The sequence below is a fragment of the Calypte anna genome, chromosome 2, assembly GCF_003957555.1.
Source record: "Calypte anna isolate BGI_N300 chromosome 2, bCalAnn1_v1.p, whole genome shotgun sequence".
Lineage (NCBI taxonomy): Eukaryota > Metazoa > Chordata > Aves > Apodiformes > Trochilidae > Calypte > Calypte anna.
The window spans coordinates 80,253,993-80,273,208 of record NC_044245.1 but is presented as its reverse complement, the minus strand read 5'-3'; the positions used below and the strand labels follow the sequence as shown (position 1 = coordinate 80,273,208).

At 36.5% G+C, this 19,216-nt stretch overlaps 1 protein-coding gene across 1 annotated transcript in view; it reads left to right on the top strand.

The window, feature by feature from the left end:
• The window catches only part of ADCY2 (adenylate cyclase 2), a 207,547-nt gene that overhangs the window by 137,355 nt on the left and 50,976 nt on the right, over positions 1 to 19,216 (top strand). Inside the window, exons 8-14 of the mRNA XM_030446098.1 lie at positions 2,022 to 2,180; positions 2,548 to 2,680; positions 2,975 to 3,151; positions 4,455 to 4,498; positions 8,288 to 8,368; positions 13,045 to 13,114; positions 16,398 to 16,495. Coding sequence (XP_030301958.1) covers positions 2,022 to 2,180; positions 2,548 to 2,680; positions 2,975 to 3,151; positions 4,455 to 4,498; positions 8,288 to 8,368; positions 13,045 to 13,114; positions 16,398 to 16,495 — 762 coding nt within the window. The remainder of the gene's footprint in view (positions 1 to 2,021; positions 2,181 to 2,547; positions 2,681 to 2,974; positions 3,152 to 4,454; positions 4,499 to 8,287; positions 8,369 to 13,044; positions 13,115 to 16,397; positions 16,496 to 19,216) is intronic.

The following is a 19,216-nucleotide window of genomic DNA, read 5'->3' as shown; positions in this document are numbered from 1 at the left end:
AATGCTGAGGTCAAGCCATAAATTGCCCGTCAGGAAGAACTGAGAGTAAAATTTTAGACATCACAATGCAATGTTTTATTTAAGCTCAGAGAGGAATCTGTCAGTGCCACACACTTAAGAACTGCCCAATTTTCTTTGAAATAGCTTTCTTCTCAAGCTGCTGTAAAGTATATTCAATGTTAAAGCTGCATGATGACATCCTTCTTGGTAACAGCAATCTTAAAGAGTAGAAAATTATCTTTTAGTTGTATAGCAAATTCTAATCTTATTTTATTATGTGTACAGTCCTGAGCAGATACTTGATTATCACAGCCTGTTTCTATCTCTATATGAAATGAAGGATCTGTACCCCATGTTTTAAAATGCTTTAAATATATTATGTCAAGTGTTTCATACTGCAGGTGAACAAAACTTACTGATTATTAATCATCTCCATATATTGTTTTGTGATTGCTTCATCTAAGTGTGGAAGCATCTCCGAAATACCTCTGTAAAACTAGAAGTAGTAATACTCTTGCTGTTGGAAGCGTGTCAATGCATGTTTATGTAAGTTATGAAAATAAAACACTCTGTTGTTTAGATTAACAGTTCCATATAGGTTTTACCACCTAAATATGGTTTCAGTTCCAGTTGTCTCTGAAGCAAGAAGGAGGAATTCTACAACATTAGCAGGTGATCTGTAGTACACAGCCTTATTCAGTCTTGTTGGTATGATGAGTAGCTCCATTTTGAGCAATTCAGCCTCACTGCACCATGGATTGTTTCCATTAAAATATTTAAGTTGTCCCATTGATTAATTACTTTTCTTCTCTGCTCTGAATTGGAAAAAATCCAATGTTTCTTATTATCTGCAGCCCTCTTGCCCAAGAGTGGGATGCTCACCTAATCAAGCCATATATGCCAGTACCACCTGTGATGTTGACAGAAGGACACCGTAGTTAGGTGCTCTGAGGACAGAGCTTATCTGTTATGGCAAAATATGTTTGCATATGAATGTGTGATCTGTTTTCCATCAACCCAAACTCTGCCTCCTTGTCTGGTGACTAATTTACAGATTTCTCAGCTGCAGATCCTCAAAGGCTGTCTTTTATTTGGTAGTGTGAAATGAGCTCTGTATCAGCAGAAAGTGAAAGAAACTGTTGGATGAGATGCTTGTACCAGTTTGAAAGCAAGATACGAAAATATATATTTTTTTTTATTTTGGTATGATTTCATTCCTGCAGGTCTGGTCCAAAAAGGAACTATGCTTTTAAACATGGCGATTTGCAGGGAACTAAGTGGCCATGGCTTGTTAAATATATTAAAGTGTGTTAGACAGGACAAGATGAGTCTTTGATACATTAGTCCAGCATTATTGATGAATAAAGTTCAGATAAACAGAGCAGGTGCTTTCCTAATGACCTGAACTCTTGCTTGTGTGAAGTAAAGTTGCTACAACTACCTGCAAGTTAACCACACCTATGAAAAACATACAGTCCTTGAAAACTCAAATTTCAGGCTAAATTTGGTCCAGAATAATGCTTCTAGACTAAAATCTTATGTGGTTTCTCTAACATGTGAGACAGAAGGCATGAAAGAGTGATAGGATCTGACAGAAGCCAAACATGAGAATGTCTCTAATGTAGATATTGGGGGCTTCAGGAAGAAGGGTGCATCGCAGTAGTTCCAGATCTCCAAAATCTGTGTATTGGACTGCCACTGTGCTGAAAGCCATACCATACCAAAGACTGCATGTAGAAAATATAGTTCCTACATTCTACCATGGGACTACTTAGTTCGGCCCTCCCAAATAATTTTGAATTAGTATAAAAAAAGGGACTTCAAACATGGACTTTAAAATTAGTATCTCCTGCAAATAGTTGCAAATATAGATAATAGTAAAGGTAATATATAAAAAGAATCCTAACAGAAAAATGCTGAAAAGAAATGTCACTACTGTTACTGCTAATTTGTCTGGTAATTTAAAAGGAAACAAACACCTTATTATGTATGTTAACACTGATTTTAATTCTCCACTACAGGAAAGTGAGAGATGCAACTGGAGTTGATATTAATATGCGTGTAGGAGTGCACTCTGGGAATGTGCTTTGTGGTGTTATTGGTCTACAGAAGTGGCAGTATGATGTGTGGTCACACGATGTTACCCTGGCAAATCACATGGAAGCTGGAGGAGTCCCAGGGTAAGAAACTTCTCTGTTAACCTGTGCAGATGTGGATTTTTGTACCATGGTGAAGTACATAAGTACCATGCCTTCAGCCATCAGCCTTCATGGAGAAGCCTGAACTAATTCTTGGTGCTGTCTTTAAAAAAAACAGCAGCATAACAGGCATTCAGTATTTCCTCTGATTTAAAGAGCATTTTTTGTTGATGAAAGCGTGTAGGATAACATCCATTACAACTTCTGAAAATGTGATTAGATGGACAGTAAATTAAGTGATCAGCATATAAAAATGTGTCCAAAAGCTAGTAGAAAGGGTTGATCAGATTCCTATTATGTTTTTGATTGGTATTTGTGATTCTGTCATTCTTTTAAAATATAATTTCAGCCGTGTTCACATCACCTCAGTCACCTTGGCGCATTTGAATGGAGCTTACAAAGTGGAAGATGGGGATGGAGATGTGAGGGACCCATATCTGAAAGAGCATAATGTTAAGACTTACTTTGTAATCAATCCTAAGGTTAGTAGTACTTTTTTGTGGCCAGTCATAGTTCTTTATTGAATAATTCATTACCATAAGATATTGATCAGAACTATTACTGATGCCTACAAATATGTAATGTTTCCATTGCAAATCTTTCCCGCTCTTCAGAAATAAGTCTCTGATATTTCCCAGCAGCATCATTAAGAATTTCAGGTTCTTAGCATCTCTTCATTCCTAAGCTTGCAGATATGTGACACCAGACGATGCATTGCTACTTCAAAAGGTAATGAACCCCAAGGCTGATATAACCTTTTATTCTCTGTCAACCAGGGAGAAAAGCGAAGCCCTCAGCACCACATTAGACCTCGACATACTCTTGATGGAGCCAAAATGAGAGCATCTGTCCGCATGACCCGGTACCTGGAATCTTGGGGAGCAGCCAAGCCATTTGCACACTTGCACCACAGGGACAGCATGACCACTGAAAACGGCAAGATTAGCACAACAGTAGGGGCCTACTTATGTCATTTTGTACAATTTAGCAATATTTGAATGGAAAAAAGGTGCTCACTGCTAAATACCTGGTTATATCTGCTAGAAGAGGATACACGTGTTTGTGCAGAGTGAGGTTGCTGGGAGCTTTTCCATTGGCATGTGAGCTTTGAATTGGATACTAAAGAGCTGTGTCTTGCTAGAGGTGCATCTCTGAGTTATAAGGAGGCCAAAGTACTTACTAAATAAACAATGTGACCCTCTGAGCTTAAGCTCCAGTCACAGCATGTAGAGTGGCTGCTGCTCACCTCATGGAAAGAGATTTTGAACATAAAGCCAAAGTGCAACACCTTTGGGAAAGAACATTTTTTATACATTCCCTGAGTTTTGTTGTCTGTTTAGCCACATTCTCCATTTGGAACATGGCCAAACCTGGAGAAATGTTTGTGAAGTTTGAATATCCCTGTGGTACCTAGAGTGGACTTGATTAGAGGAGTTCTCTAGGAACCAAATCAATACTGACTGTAATATCTACCTTTTGAATGTGCACTAAACACTCATCAGCTATGCCTGATGGCATGAGTTTCACAGTGCATCAGTGAAATGTTACATCTCCTACATTGAACAGAAAAGATTTATTTTTAATTTTTCTAACATTATTTTACTACTCTAAGTCCAAAGCTTGTAAGTTATATTATCTTCTACTTCTAAAAAGTTCAAAAATAAATTCAAACAATAAATTAGAACTAAATTGTAATTTCAACTTCTCCATTCAGTTTTTGTTGTTCCACATGAGAACATATGATTAAGCCATGTAATTCATCTTGTTCAATAAATACAATGCATCAGAATGTTTATTATGATGTGTTCATTACAGAAAGTACCCAACCATCACTATTAATCACAAAATAAATGTGGCTGCCATGGCTGCTGTTGCTTATGATTAAAAAATAATGGGCACTCAGATCTGTTTTTTTCAAAAAAGTTCAACATTTCTTTTTACTGCAACTGGAAGGAATTTTGGCTACATTAAAATAGCAGTGATTTTGAAGCAGTGACTTTGTAGTAAAGCAAAGCATTCTTGGGTTCAGACTCCTGTATTAGTTACTGTGTTTATAATGATAGAGGAGTTTGTCTACAGGTCACTGCATCTTCACTCTTCGCTGGATTTTTCTTTTAGACAGTTTCAATCTAATGCTAAAAGTATTGTATTAGAAACTCTTCTCCTTACTTGACTCTGTTTTCAGCACTGTTTTTAAAGCAACTTAATGTTGTCAAAGTCTTTTATAGTTCATAGGCTTTCTCTTTTGTTTTTCAGGATGTTCCCATGGGACAATATCATTTTCAGCGTTGCAGAGAGAGGTAAATTAACTAAAAAAAATAACTTATTCATATAAGAACATATACATTCATTTACATTCATATGTATATATGGCATGCTTTCAAATACTGGGGGCCATTTCTCACCAAAACTGGTACCTTTTACATAGAGAAGAGCTATGGAAATAGATTTGGCAGACATGTAACTTATGAATTGCAAATACACATCCTGATAATAAATAGTGCTATTCTGAATTAGTATGCTGATGGATTAGTATTTGCTTCTCTTAACAAACCAGTTATTATTATCAGTGGAAGAAAGTTTTATTTGGGAGAATTGAGAGGAGGCAAAGAGGGGTAAGAAAAGGGAAGATGAAAATGGTTGTTAATAATTTGTATTACAACAGCTAATAATATATTTAAAAAGAGACATTTTATGTATTTTGTTGATTGCTTTGGGTTTACTTGTGGGTTATTTTTTCAAAGTCTGTAATATGTTTGCAGTAGTAAGCATTCAAAAGATATGTTGGGGTCTTCCTGTAGTGCTCGTGATACTCAAACAGTTTGAAAAACTATAGCTTTAAGTTTTCACTCCTGCTTTTTACCTCAATGACTGGGAGAAGATGCTGAGAAATGAAAACAGAGTTGAACTGAGCGCTTCTTGAAAAACGCCCATAATTTTTAATTCAAGAAAACGTATCTGTGTGAAAAACAGGCTTATCACGCTCAGAAACCTGGAATGGTTAATTTTGATTTTAATAGCCTTATAAGACTTCAGATACTAGATATAAGTAACACTAAATATAAGTAGCATCACAAATACCATAAAAAAATTTAAAGAATATCCTTTTAAAGAATACCCTTTCCTTTATATCCCCCTTTGGAAGGGCAGGTCCTCTCTGACCAACCTGATCTCCCTTTATGGTCAGGGGACCTGCCTGGTGGATGAGGGGAAGGCTGTGGATGGAGTCTGCCTGGACTTCAGCAAAGCCTTGACACCATCTCCCACAGCATTCTCCTGAAAAAGCTGTCAGCCCACAGCTTGGACAGGAGCTTGGACACCGTGTGCTGGGTTAGGAACTGGCTAGAGGGCCGGGCCCAGAGAGTGGTGCTGAACAGTGCTGATCCAATTGGTGTCCCCCAGGGATCAGTGCTGGGCCCAGTTCCGTTTAATATCTTTATTGATGATTTAGATGAGGGGATTGAGTCCATCATCAGCAAATTTGCAGATGACACTAAGCTGGGGGGAAGTGTGGATCAGCTGGAAGGCAGGAGGGCTCTGCAGAGGGACCTGGACAGACTGGAGAGTTGGGCTGATTCCAACGGGATGAGGTTCAACACGGCCAAGTGCCGGGTCCTGCACTTTGGCCACAACAACCCCATGGAGAGCTCCAGGCTGGGCACAGAGTGGCTGAGAGCAGCCAAACAGAAAGGGACCTGGGAGTGTGCCCAGGTGGCCAAGAAGGCCAATGGCATCCTGGCCTGTATCAGGAACAGTGTGGCCAGCAGCCCAGGGAAGGGATTCTGCCCCTGTACTCAGCGCTGGTGAGGCCACACCTCGAGTCCTGTGTCCAGTTCTGGGCCCCTCAGTTCAGGAAGGAGATTGAGGTGCTGGAGCAGGTCCAGAGAAGAGCAAGGAGGCTGTGAAGGGATCCAGCACAAGTCCTGTGAGGAAGGGCTGAGGGAGCTGGGGGTGTTCAGCCTGGAGAAGAGGAGGCTCAGGGGAGACCTCATCACTCTCTACAACTCCCTGAAAGGAGGGTGTAGCCAGGGGGGGGTCGGTCTCCTCTCCCAGGCAGGTCCCAGAGAGACAGATGGGCATGGACTTAAGCTCTGCCAGGGGAGGTTTAGGTTAGATATTAGAAAGAATTTCTTTACCGAGAGGGTGATCAGACATTGGAATGGGCTGCCCAGGGAAGTAGTGGATTCTCCGTCTCTGGAGATATTTAAAAAGAGACTGGATGTGGCACTCAGTGCCATGGTCTGGTAACTGCAGCAGTAGTGGATCAAGGGTTGGACTCGATGATCACAGAGGTCTCTTCCAACCCAGCCGATTCTATGATTCCATGATCCTTTAAAAATATTTATTTGTATTTTTATTGTCTTTGATTATACAGAAAAGTCATTCTGTCTGTTCCTTCCCATCCCTGTGCCTGGTAAATGTCTCCTCAATAAATCACAGGTTTCTGGAGAGCTATGTTTTTACCTAAAATATTGCTAAAGTTCAGAAGATGAGCAAGTTTTGACTGAATATGCATAACACTAATAAAAACAGTGTCTGGTTTTAAAACTGAACATTTTGATATACCAGAAGGTCTTCTATCATCCTGGTGGCAAAAAGAAACATCATTGGACTGTGGCACTTGAAAATAATGCAATTTTGCGTTTCTAAATACCACTCCAAAATAGATCCAATGTTACCAGGTATCTTAATACCATAATATGGAAGGAGTTTTTAGAAGGCCCTAAGGGAGTCTTAATGTCCGTAGTGAGGCATATAATTAGGATCCTAGATAAGCTCGTTAGTCTTTCCCACAGAAGAGAGCTGAAATGATAATGAGCAATTTGATAAACCGTAGTTTATTAATAAAAGAACATGTGGGTTTTGAAGTCTGACTGTAGGCCTCGATAGCTGTCTTAGCTCTTAAATAGTTACATGATAAACTTACCTTGTTAGCAATCTGCCAAGAGGATTAAGTGCAATTAGATAATGTATCCTTATCTGCCTAGTTATTTCTCCTAGGGAGATTGTTTCATATGTGAAATACAGGTTGTCAACAGTTTCTTACCTAAATTCTGTAGCACTGAATAGGCATGAAATCAGTTGGATTGTTTAAAGTTACTGTAAGTACACTTGTATTATTTCTGTATGAATTTGAATCCTGTAACAGGCTATCAGCTTGGGGGAAATAATGCAATAATTTGTTGTTGAGGATAATCCATGTTACCTTTGATGGTGCTGAATTTGTAGGTTAAGAAAATGGTGGTAAGGAAAGAGTCAAATTTCAGATCTGACTCTTGTCTTCTTACAAAATGCTGTTATTAAGTTAACATTGTATTACAGTTTTCAAAAGGCAGATACATTGCCTGTCAATATTTGAAATAATCAGTTTTTAAGGATGTCCTGGATTGAGCCAGTACAGACAGAATTTAATGAATGGCAAAGGAGAGTGCAGCTGCTCAAAGGATAAGTGATGTTTGCAGTAACATATGCTAGCAAAGACAAACCCATTCTGATGATCCTCTGTTGGTATCATGCTGAGTTCAGTGAAAAGATCCTTTTTTTTCATTGCAGTTGTGTTACAAGTTATAAACAGATAAATATGACATATGTTTGAAACTGAATTCAGACTTAGCGCTCAGTTTTCTTATTAAATAAAACATTTCCAAGAAAAGTAGAGTTATCATGTTATTTCTAATAGCGTGGACTAGTACATTATTGCTCATCATGCAATTCTTGAAAGGATTTAAAAAATAATTACAAGGAAAAATGATATTTTATTATATTCCCTTTCCTGCAAGGAAAATTTCTTGAACTTTCTTGATCTGATGTTTTTGCAAAATGTTTTCTTGTGTTTGTTTTTAAATGTTTCCTTATAGCTAAAGTCTAGATTTGTGTGTGTGTGTCAGACTCTGTAGCTTATGCTGGTTTTGTTAACAGCTTCTTATGAGGCTCATTGTGCCTGAAGCCTATAGCTGCTATTTCAGCACAAATGTTAAGAAATTTTTAGTTTTTTAATTTTGTGCCAGCTATCAACCTATTGTTTCGAGTTAACTTTTATTAACAATGTAATGATTTTCCAAAGTAACTTCCCACATTTTTTATTTCAGAACAAAATCACAGAAAAGAAGGTTTGAGGAAGAACTGAATGAGAGGATGATCCAGGCCATTGATGGAATTAATGCTCAAAAGTATGTTTTTTCCTTTTTTGTCTCTTCCTTTAACATTAGCAGGAATCTGCAACAGACAGTGCTGTTTAGTATTTGTTGCTCTCACATGCACAGAGAAATCTAAAAGCAGTAAAGGTTTCACTAATACTGGCATAGAAAGCTCAGCAGTTTGAAGATAGCCTGTACGTTAACAATTTCTACTATATGGAATAAGATTTTGCCTGTCAATCATGGTGGGACAGAGGTGCTGGTTTGTCCCTTTTGTCAAAGGGATTTTTATGCTCTGTAACTATTTGTGTCTTTGCAGTTATAGCCATAACTCTACGGAATTACTCCACCTTTAAGCAGAGAAGTGAGACCCAAGAAATATTTATCTTAGGAAGTGATGTCACAGAAACATCACCTCAGAATTAGAAACTTTTCCTAAAATCGTGGTTTAATAACTCTTTTTTTCAATAGGTTGGTTGATTTCATATAGAAGGCTAAACTGGCAGGTTGAAATTCTTGGGGGAGCAAACGTGGCATGTATTTTTTGTCCTAGGAAGAGCTGGAGGTGTTAATAATGTTCTCTGTTTGCTGGTGCATAGATAAGACAAGAAAAATCAATATTTGTCCAAAATAAATGTTCAGGTTTCAAATATTTATCTAATGAAATAAGGGTATAGCATTTCAAAAATGTAGATAATAATTGTGATTTACTGCATTTTCCCCTCAGTTTCTGTTACTTAGAATGTTAATAAGCTGAGAATTCCACCTAATTATTAAATGGTTGTCTTTTTTTTTTCATCTTATCAGTCCTATTGAAAGGTGCATGGCTTTAGAAGAATATTCTATAGTTATGATTTATTGAAAAGAGTGTTCATAGTTATAAATCATACAAAAAATGCAGTGAAAGAAGGTAGGTTATCTGATAGGCAAAGCCTTTTGATTATACTAGACCTGCTTAAAACAGCTATATAAAATTTCGCAGTTTTTATGTGTCTTCAGGTACACTTTCTCTGATAGAGAAGACACATAAAAACTGTAAAACTTGTAAAAAAAAAAAAAAGCACGCTGTAAAAAATGATGGCCTGATGTCAAAATAAAGCATTTGTATAAATGCATTAAAATAAAATATTGGTATGATTATTTTGTATGCTGTTTTATCTGAGAGAATCCCTGTCTTACGTAATCAGAGCACACAATTGGGAGAAACTTGGGGATAAAAGATGTTTGTGCTATAAAAAAGGTTTCTGAAAAAAAATTTAGTGCATTTTATGAATTACATGGGAAATTGCGGAAAGCTTAGGGATGATCTTATTTATCAGAGATGCTGAATGTCACCTTTCAAAACTAGATTCCACCTATCCCTGTATTTGCTGAATAAATCACTTAAATGCTATTACTCAATTACATACCTGGGAATAAATTATCAAAAGCACTGATTCCCCAACAGCCAGTTAATTCAATAGTATTTGAATTATGTGAATGCTAAACATTCAGAAAATAATGTGGGAAAATTTTCCTACATTTAGAGCATAAAAATAATCATACTTTTGCTTTCTGTATAACTGTGAGAGTATTTTGTGCCTCAAGTTTTTGGTTGTAAAATGAAGGATATGCTATATACTAATCTAATGGAGTGGTGGTGAATCTAAATCTTTTGCTTTTGTGAATCAAGAAGCAAACTTTTAAAAAAAATCTGAGAAAAATGGGATTTCTAGTTTTTTTAAGTGTAAAGTTTGGATTGTATAGCAAATAAGTCTGTGACTAAATGAAGAAAATTTTAAAAATCACATTGCTGCACATAAAACATGGTATTAAAATCACTGTTCTTTTAACCGTTTAAGTTAGATTGCATGAAAATAATATAAAAGCACAGAGCTATTGTTTTCCCCAGTCTGTGCTGTCAGCACTCTGACTTTTCCATCCACATCATGGTTCTTTGCAATGTGTCATTCTGTGAAATAAAGTAAGTGGTTGCAAGAAAATGATCATAATATATGTGTCTTAGAATATTTCATGCCCAGGTGTTTTAACAGCCAGCGTCTGGAAGATAAGGGAATGTCAAATCTGCATCTTCTTAGTGCAAGAGAAATTAATCACTCTTTTCACACAGTCTTAAGAGGGCAGTACACATTGAAATGGTACATCAGGTTTTTAAACCAGCCTTGTGTTTTCTGTGGGCTCCCTTACTCACTGCACTCCTGCTTCTCAAGCTGCCTTAGCTTCCTTTTCACAAAACTGCCAAGCACCAGGGCCACATACTCTTGGTGACTGAGGGCATCTGGGTTCAGTTCCTTCCTCTGGAATGCAGATGAAGCTGTGGCATCTAAACAGCAGCCTGCTTGTCCTTATAGTACTATTTAGAGTAATAGACTTAGTTGGCAATGCTCCTTGCAAAGCTGCATGAGTTATGACCTGTTTATTCTTTGTTATTCTGCTGGAGCACTACATTAAAAGATACATAAATACAAATATAAAAAAATTGAGTGAGGAGCAGAGAGCTTCTAAATCTCAGCTGAGTGCTTTAGCCATCAGGGTATAACAGAATGCTTTCTCCAGATGTCTGCTTTCCCCATACCTAGAACAAAATATTCCTGGCTGCAAAGTGTTTGTACTGCTCATGGAACAGCCCTAGCTGTGCCACCCTGAACCTTGGTGGTTAGAGCACTGCTATAGGATGTGTGATGGATGAATAGTGTCTGCTAGCTAAATATACTCCTATAGAGGGAGCTGAACTTGAAGGATTGGACTTGGTGATCTCAGAGGTCCCTTCCAACCCAGACGATTCTATGATTCTATGAACTAAAAGTATGTGCTCTTTGATAAGTAGGTTACTGTTAGGCTCACTCTCTTTCCTCTCTTTAAGTCATGGTGACTGCTACATTCTGTGTATGGTTCCTTGCTGTGGATTGTCAATCAGTACAAGTCTTATCAAACCACACACCTTGGAGGATACAGGCAGGATTCAGCTGGCTGGCTGTGTTGTTCCTTGAATGGCAAAAGAACTTAAACAGAAGTTTGTTTAAACAGCACCCCAGGAGGCATGTCCCAACGTACTTGCAGATACCTAGGTAACTTCTAGGCTCATCAGGGAGCCAGCTGGAGACAGAATTTTTCAGCCCTTATCTCTGTGCCAAAGGGATGGAATTTTGTGCTCACACTTCACTTACTCACCACTTTCATTTTTCTGTGTTGAACTGTTTTCCTCATCTCAGACCTCTTGGCACCCATGGATTTTTTTTCTAAGCTTCAAAGTAGAACTAAAATCTCCTGAAACCGTGAGCTTGTAATGTGAGTATGAGGCAGTGTTTGCTCTAAATGGCACTACTGTTACTTTTTTGTTTGATTTTCATAACTAAGTGGAAAAAACTTGCACTTAATTTTCACAGTTTATCAGAAATGTTCCACAAACAAAGTTTTCTCCAGTTCTCCACTTTATAGCTGGACTCAAAATCATTCTGTACGTACAGGAGACCACCATGTCCATTTCTTCTTGCAGTCTGAACTGTGATGTAGATGTAAGCCATTGTAGACCAAGCTGGGAAATATGTTTTTGAATTAAGCATAACTAGAAATTAACATGTTGTCAGCCCTTTTTATAATGAAACTGATTGGACAGGAACAGGGACAGTCTCCCAGACATGGAAACAAATATTTTAGGTTTCACAAACCAAAGCTAATAGCTTGCACTCCACACTGTCCTCTCCTGTTCTCTCAGGACCTTAATGTCACATATATTCTGCTGTGGTTCATTGCTGCTACTTATTTGCATTGCTGTCTGTCCATTTAGACATCCCTCTGTACTTAGAAGGAATTAGCTACACTGCTACCTTAGAGTCTAATTTAAAGTTATTGCTGGAGATGTTGCAAAAAATCCCCAACTCATGGCCTGTTATTATTGTTCAAGCTCAAATATTACCTTTTCACAGAGGCAGTCAGGTTAAATTTTTTTTTTAATTCGTTTATTCCCCTTGAGGTGCAAGCAATTTCAATATTCTGGTTATTTTCAAGTATCCATTAAAATAAATGTAGACTTTCATATTAGAACATTCCATTTTGTAAAAGTTATGTCAACCTTATGTCAGGGTTCACTTCTTTTAAAATAGATTCGTAATTTCAATTCAAGTACTTATTCTATTTTGGATTTCTTGTCTTTAAGCAGAGAAGTTTTTATAATCAGTAAAAAGATCAAAATCTACCTCTAGAGTACAAGGTCATGGTCAAGAGTCTAAACCAGCTCAATGACAAAATCACTCCACCTCTTTTAATAATGTTTTTACATTTTGTTTAGAATAGGAGTTTGTGAAGTGTACTTTACCTGCCACTCATATATTGTAACAGGGCACTTTTTAAAGATACCTTGTGAGGGTTTTTATCTCAGGTTCTCTTCTGTTTACTGGATATGCTACAGTATTTTGGGCATGAGTAGAATATCAGTGTCATAAATGTCTCCCTTGGTTGTCCTTAGGAACAAGATACAGGAAAAATGATACATCTGAGTGTTTGTTCTATGTGTGTGTTAGCAATGAAAGTCAAAATGTAAAGGGGATTCGTAGTTCCCACTTTTACTGTCAGTGCAATTCACCATATACGTTGCAATACACAAGAACTTGCTTTCTTCAAAGCTGTTTTCCATTTTGCTTTACTGCAGTAGCAATATAAAAAAAATAGACTATTCTTATGATAATTATAATGTTCATTTTCTCTTCTAGGCAGTGGCTTAAATCTGAAGACATTCAAAGAATATCACTTCTTTTCTATAATAAGACTCTGGAAAAAGAAGTAAGTTTTTTTTTCACTGGTGATACTCTGTTGATTCCTTCTTCAACTCTTTGCCTCTCTCGCAGAGAGGCTTGTATCCCTTCCTTTTGTAACACAGAGCCATGGACACAGCACCTCTCCTGGAGGCAGAAGTGCTCAAACCTTGCAATCATATTTCAGCTCATTTACAGAGTAAAAATTTTTAATGTGATGTCTGAGATTGCTTTTTTTTTTTTGTAGGGCTTTGCAGTTCACTTGAATTTCTTGAACTTTTTAAGGTCTCTCTGAAGTGTGAGGAGGTTTGGTAGCCAAAATTTGATTAAACTGGAACAAAGAATTCCAAAGTTCCACCACATACCTCCTCAAAAGGCATTTATCAAACTCCACTGGTTTTATTTTTTTATTTTTCCATGTCTTAAAAGACTCTACCTGTAGTTATGATAATCTTGTAATGATATCAGCTGCTCATTAGTTTTCTCCATATGCACCTGATACAGTCATTCCAAGGAAACAATACTACAAAGTTTTATATGAAAAAATGCCTATCTGTCTTGGATATTCTTTTGACCATTATGTGTGATAAAACATGTTTGAGACAGGTGTGCACAAATGGAGTAAATGATATTCTTTCTAGTCCTTGGAGTAAGGATCAGAATGATTGTTCCCTTTTGGGTGACTGTCATGACCACTAACCTAGAAAGCCAGGCCTTTGCTTTATGGCCTTGCAGAGCTTGAGTGTATTTCTATATACTCACAAAGATTCACCAGAGAGTTGCCTTTTTCTGCTTTCCCATGAGCAGAGGACAGATGATAGATGAACAGTTATGCTATTTATTCTTCGGGGAAGTAAATGGTAGGTTTGAGCACAGCTGACTGAATAAATGGGTGAACCCGATGAGAAGGGGGTAGAGGAAGTACAACATAAGTGCAAGTATCTCCTGGGTCCCATGTAGTGGTCAAATACATAAATACATATTTAATTATTTTTATATATATATATATATATATCTTTCAGTTCAAGGCATCTGAAATAATTTTCAGATTCTTTCACAGCTCAGCAGAATAATGTTCTTCTGGTCATCTGCCAAAGACACGTGTTGTATACCCTTGGCAATGAATTAGGGTAAAAAAGGTTTCAAGGCTTGTTGAGGCTGTGTAGGAGGTGGCATAAGAGGGAAGAAGCTAGACCTGGTGTTGTCTCATCTATAGTGTTTAAAGGGACACTGAGTGAACCAAAGATGTGCCTGGGAGCACATATTCATTTTAATGTGGGTGGCACTGATCAATTCTGACAGAGAACTTGAGAGAAGACCATCATACGCGCACTTTGGCAATCAGGGAATCGAGAGTTGGGAGGAAATCAGGTAGTTAAGTTATTCAGCCACATGTGTGGAAGGTCTCTGGAGGAGTCTGATCTCTTTTGGACTATAGATTGAAATGAAATGGAATGGCAAAGAAATAATTGTTCTTTTCAGCTCCAGCTTTTTAATATCTATCCTCAGTAACTTTTGATGACTCACCAGTCCAGTCTTGACTTTAAAGAACTCAATAAGAATCCTGCTTTTGATTTAAACAGCAGCTTTTCAGGTCCTGTAGGACCTGAAAGTACAGCAAGGTAATAAAGCAAAATAATGATTTAACCTAGGGAGTGAGTTGCCTGACTTTATTTGGAAATGTCTGGAGAAGTGTGAAACACTGAAATTAATTTACAAGTGGATTGGAATTTTCTGAGATTTTAACAGCAAGTCAAAGTCCAAACTAGTTGGACAAGACCATTAAGAAATACCAAATATATTCAATAGGTAGAAGAAGAAAGCTTGCTGCAAAAGTACCCATTCAGCGAAGTAATACTTATGCCTTGAAATTCAGCTAGGTGTGTGATAACAATTGCTTTTAATGTTTCATACAATTCAAAAGTGAGAAAATCTACTAGATTGCTGAACTCAATTTCTGCATGTTCATGTAAAATTTGGTGCACCGGTTTCAATGGCAGACCTTGCCACTAAGCACAAAGGCACAGCTGTGTGCTTGCAGTTAGAAAGCAGAGCTCATGCACTCCCCAGTTTATGAAGTTTCAGCTTTAACACTTTGTGATAATATTCTTTGATACATTCAGCAAGACAAGAGGGCACAGTCTTAAGTTGTGCCAGGGGAGGTTTAGGTTGGATATTAGAAAGAACAGAGAGGGTGATCAGGCATTGGAATGGGCTGCCCAGGGAAGCAGTGGATTCTCCGTCCCTGGAGATATTTAAAAAGAGACTGGATGTGGCACTCAGTGCCATGGTCTGGTAACTGCAGCGGTAGTGGATCAAGGGTTGGACTTGATGATCTCTGAGGTCACTTCCAACCCAGCCAATTCTATGATTCTGTGATTTTATTTTATTAATCAAATCTTAAACTTGTACCCTTTGAAAAAGCTTTGATAGTAACTCTAGTGGGCCTAATACTTTGGTCATTTATTTATGAGTACTTAATTGTTTTCAATCTGGACATATATATGTGAAATAGAATAACTCTGATAAATATTTTGTGGCATGATTCTTATGTCTCTAGACAAGTTAATTAGATATTCATAAACAGATTTTTTTTTCATAACCAAACAGATCAAATTTACTCTCTTCTAAGAATATCAAGTGTTTAGTTGTATGAGTGAACATTTGAAACCTTTTAGCATAGACATAAAATATTTTAATTGAAGTAATAATATAGGCCCAGTAAATATCAGTATGATTGCTAGCTATGCTGTAGGAAATACAATCCTTATAGACACTGTAGCACAGTTTAAACTTCACTGCTTTGTGCACTCAGAAGTTTCCAATCAAAATGACTGTTATGTTTTGTAATAACTGTTTCAGACCATTCAGTATTTACTAAAAATTAATTGAAAATCACTTTGGGGAATTAACAAATAAGAAATTTGGAAACAGTTAAAAATGGTTGACCATTCCTAAAAGTATTAAAATGCTTGCACTCTTAAGAAAAAAAAAAAGAAAAAAAAAAAAAAAAAAGTAGCTTAAACTTTTTATGATGAATTTGGGATAGTCCTCCTTTGGAGGATCAAGTGAAAACCATTTATATTGACTACTTAAACTGTTTTTTCCGAATTAGAAGGAGACAGTACAATGCCTGGTCCTTGCCCTTCGTGAATGAATGTGGAAATCATTGAACAATAGGAAATGTAATGTTGCTAAAGACTACCTATATGTACATATTTGCATCTTTAAGCTGAAATTTCAGTTGGGTAATATTTTTTCTGCTTTGGAAATTATGTTTTTAACATCTGCTTTTTTTTTTTTTCTTCTAGTATAGAGCAACAACTCTGCCTGCATTTAAGTATTACGTGACTTGTGCCTGTCTAATATTCTTCTGCATTTTTGTTGTGCAGATTCTGGTATTGCCAAAGTAAGTAGTTTTTATGTGTACTCATTCCTATGTACATTTGCTCATTAATATAAAGAATAAAAACGTAATTTTTTTTAAAATTGTCCAATTACAGAGGTCAATTCATGGAATTGAAACTGAGCAGAGAATACTGAAGATTTGAGCCCATGCTCAAAGTTATGCTTGTTCATAATTATAAACACTGTCAATAATGTGGTGCCAAGCATTATTATCAATTCCACATTCATTTTTGTTTTCTCCTTGTATTTAAAGATGTGTGATGATAACAGGAATGAAATTCAGATATGTAAAAAAAAAAGTAATGCAAACTATAAGTTTCTGCAACTAAAACTGCTTGTAAACAAAGTGTTACACTTGGATTTGAAGTGGGACAAAATAGATTGCAGAACTGTGACTGGGAATAAATAAATATATTTAACATTTTACTATGATAATACTGCTCTATTCAGCATGGAGACACAGCATTACTATTCATAACATGTCTCTCTTTAAAACTTGTTTTAAAATACTATAATCCATTGCTGGACTAAGTATTTTTGTCAGGACTTATACATTATAAGCTACTTTGTATTTTTACACATAAATCAACTACCTTTCTAGATGTCTTTGTTCTAGAAAGCCTGAGAAAACTGGAAGAAAGTTCCAATAAATATTTTATTAGACTTCTTAAAATGGAATTTTGCTGCTGATTGTTTACATAGTGAAAAGTTGATCCTTGTTTTATAGCAGTGGTTTCCAAAACTAACACCATACGCCCTGTGGTGCATAATTTCTTCACTCATAGTCTTTTCTCCTGTACAGCTCTTTCAGGAGTATTATAAATAATCTTAGTTGATTGATAGGCCTTGAGCTGTAGTACTTAGACACACTTAAATTAAGAGCCAAGAGGAACTGTTAGGTCACTATAAATTGACTTTCCACACCACAGATTTGTTTTATAACACGTATAAACTTTTATGGGCTTCTATTCAGATGTTATAGCATTTTCTCTGCAAAGGGTTTCCCAGCTAGTTTCCAACACAGAGACACAAGCTGCAACGGGACACTCATGCAAGGGCTCAGCAGTACCTCCATGTGGTTCAGTCTGACTTTAGACATTACTGATGCGAAATATGCAATTAACACTTAAGACTAATTTTATTTTAAATTTTGCATAATGAGTATATTTTACAAGATCATGTTGTATTTTCATTAGTACAAGAATTAATTCAGTGAAATTCATGGTTTCTTATGTACCAAGCATATGTAGTTTGTGATTTAACTGGTTCCTTCCATCAGTATGATTTATGAATCTGGTTTTATGTTTTGAATTCAGTCATAAAAATGTATCTAGGTTTATCACCTATAATGCATGTAGTAAGATGTTCATTTTGCTGTATGCTATTACGTCTCTTAAATCAATTGTGTAGCACATTAAACTATATCAGGTACTTGAAATTAGTGAACCCTAGGGAGCCTCATTCAACTAAGTAGAGTGGTCTCCCACTTGTAAAAGCATATGCTTGTATTAACACAATCTCCTTCTAACTTCAGAGCAAAAGTTGCCCAAGATTTATCATTTTCATTAGCAATTATGTAAATTATCTTTTGGTCCTTCTGTAGGACTGCACAATAAATTGTAAAAGCAAGTGTGTAAAATCAGGTTTTATCAACATGTGTAGTATTCAGCTTCAAGAGGTCTGTGGATTAATTTAAGAGATGCAAAAATGGAAGACAGAAATTCAAGGCATTAGAATGTCTACTGCATCTTTACTGGAAAACTGGGAACACTGCAAAAAAAAAAACAAAACCAAAAAACCCAAACCCAAACAAAACTGAAAAAAACAACAAAAAAATCACCAGTGTATGTAGTCATCACAAATATAGCTTAAATTGAACATGACATGCTCCACTGCTTCAATGTTATTTCCTTCCAGCAGTAGTAATAATAAATAAATAAAAATAAATAAATCATAGTTTCATCTAAAATTCTACCTATCCTTGTTGTTTTCTTCCAAAAATTGTCAGGATTTTTAAATTGTGATCTAATGAAGACAGGGAGATAAACTACGTCTGTCACTGGGGTTTATTGATTCACTAATCCATTAATCCAGTTCTGCAGCAGTGTAATATCATTGATTTCTGTGCAGGTACACCACCTGCTGCTTTAAAATAGATTTGAAGACACTTGCTGGTGACTAACATCCAGCAAGTTGCAGGTAATAAATGATATCTCCGAAATCACAAAACACTTATTTCAAGGTTGAAATAATTTATTAATGATTTAATTTTCCCTGGTGTCAATAAACTGATGCCATATCTATATAATAAACTTTACACAAAGTAGCAAATATCAATCTAATCAAATAAACAATATCTTGAGGTGAAATGTATCACAAGGAGCAGGACTTTCGTGTGACATTTAAATGACAGCAAATCTTGCTCATTACCTTTTCTCAGAAATTCTCTGAGTCCCATTACGGAACTTGTGCCATAAATCATATATTTTCCTAAAAGTTAGAAAAGAAACAATACATTCTCTTCTCCATTTTTCAGTATCTTTGTCTTCATAATATTTTCTTTTATTTTCCAGTCAAAATGTTACCAACAAGACATAAGCATGTATAAGTACTCTCTTCCCCAATCTCAGTCAGTCAGTGCAGTGCATTTGGTGACTCACAATGCATTTGATGACTCTACACAGTAAATGTGACATTAGTTTACAGTAATGACCAACACTGC